Genomic DNA, 1,859 nt, shown 5'->3' with positions numbered 1-1,859 from the left:
AATAACCAGGTTAATTGGCTAATAACCGGTTTAATTGACTAATAACCAGGTTAAACGGCTAATAACCAGTTTAATTGGCTAATAACCAGGTTAATTGGCTAATAACCGGTTTAATTGACTAATAACCAATTGAATTGGCTAATAACCGGTTTAATTGACTAATAACCAGGTTAAACGGCTAATAACCAGGTTAAACGGCTAATAACCAGTTTAATTGGCTAATAACCAGGTTAATTGGCTAATAACCAGGTTAATTGGCTATTAACCAGGTTAATTGTCTACTAACCAGTTTAATTGACTAATAACCAGGTTAAACGGCTAATAACCAGGTTAAACGGCTAATAACCAGGTTAATTGGCTAATAACCGGTTTAATTGACTAATAACCAATTGAATTGGCTAATAACCGGTTTAATTGACTAATAACCAGTTGAATTGACTAATAACCAGGTTAAACGGCTAATAACCAGTTTAAATGGAATTGTTGACCTGGCTAAACAGGCAACTTGTTCTGTTCCCCTGTAAAGGGGTCGGGGTTCAGATGACAGTAGGAAGGGATCAACTCTATCGCTGAGTTTGTCAGTTTTCGAGAGCTGAAATCTGAGGGTAAAAACATACAAAGTAAGAATAAAAGAGATGATAAATATTATAACATGCACAGAAATAAATACTTAAAAAAATAAGAAGTTAATAAATAAATATAATGGACAAAAAATAAATAAATAAGCTAATTAAAAGAGATATATACACATTAATGTCTCACTGTATAACTTAATTTCTACCTACATTTATTTGTTTATTGTATTTTTAGGGGCAATTAATTGTCTGCATATTTATTTATTGAGCATTTATTTATTTCTGTATTTATTTTTAAATGTGGTAGAGCTGGTCCTCCATAACCGCTAATATCCAGGAAGTAACAGCAACTATCAGCTAAAACCACCGATACTCGGTGGGTCTTGGTCACAATTAAATCCCTGAGTTAAACCCAGACTGGATCTGAGCTGCTGTATCTAACCCTGATGTTGTCATGGCGATATCACCCAACATCTCTCGTCAGCGTTCAGCTGTAGTCTCTCACCGATTCAAAGATGGCCACTCCGTTGGCGCCGATGTTCCCGCTGGGAGTGACGCCGAGTCCTCCGATCAGACCGGCACACAGGTCACTGAAACAGAGTCACATGATGTCAGAATCCCAGGCTTCCGATTGGCTGCTAGCCGTCTGACTGGCACTGACCTGAGGATGTCGCCGTACAGGTTGGGCATGACCAGAACGTCAAACTGGGTTGGATCCTGAACCATCTGGAAGCAGAGAAGGAAGCAGAAGATGAGGAAGATATGCGGCAGCTTCGCCAGAACCATCAGATTCCCTTAGACCCGGAAAACGTCTCCATCAGAGCAGCCGATGGAGTTTATGAAAAACTGTCAAACTCACATTAAGACACACGGTGTCCAGGTACATCTCTGTAAACTTGATGTCCTTGTAGTTCTCCGCCACCTCCCTGCACTTCCTCAGGAACAGACCGTCTGACATCCGCCTGCAGAGAGAAATCACATCTCCATCAAGCTGCCTGGTTCTCCTCAGAGGGAGACGGTCTGCAGGGCGGAAGCTCTCACATGATGTTGGCTTTGTGGACGGCCGTCACGCTGCTTCTCTGGTTGTTTCGGGCGTATTCGAAGGCGTACTCTGCGATGCGTGTGCTGGCGTTTTCCGTGATCAGCTTGATGCTCTGAACGACGCCGTCAACAATCTGAGGCAACGACACCAGAGAAATGTTAAACTTGGCCTGCTGCATCCAGAGGAAGCAGAGGATTGATGAGACGACATGAATCTGAACGTCTGACGGCAGCAGAGAGATC

At 42.3% G+C, this 1,859-nt stretch overlaps 1 protein-coding gene across 1 annotated transcript in view; it reads right to left on the bottom strand.

Annotated features, from left to right (window-relative positions):
• idh3a (isocitrate dehydrogenase 3 (NAD+) alpha) overlaps positions 1 to 1,859 on the bottom strand; it is a 13,058-nt gene that overhangs the window by 2,668 nt on the left and 8,531 nt on the right. Inside the window, exons 6-9 of the mRNA XM_015392835.1 lie at positions 1,617 to 1,750; positions 1,435 to 1,537; positions 1,237 to 1,301; positions 1,081 to 1,165 (exon numbers count right to left, since the gene is read on the bottom strand). Of these exons, the coding sequence (XP_015248321.1) occupies positions 1,081 to 1,165; positions 1,237 to 1,301; positions 1,435 to 1,537; positions 1,617 to 1,750 (387 nt within the window). The remainder of the gene's footprint in view (positions 1 to 1,080; positions 1,166 to 1,236; positions 1,302 to 1,434; positions 1,538 to 1,616; positions 1,751 to 1,859) is intronic.

Source organism: Cyprinodon variegatus, unplaced genomic scaffold, assembly GCF_000732505.1.
Source record: "Cyprinodon variegatus isolate N-32 unplaced genomic scaffold, C_variegatus-1.0 Scaffold609, whole genome shotgun sequence".
NCBI lineage: Eukaryota > Metazoa > Chordata > Actinopteri > Cyprinodontiformes > Cyprinodontidae > Cyprinodon > Cyprinodon variegatus.
Note: the sequence above shows the minus strand (reverse complement) of the source record. Positions and strands in the feature narration are given on the sequence as shown.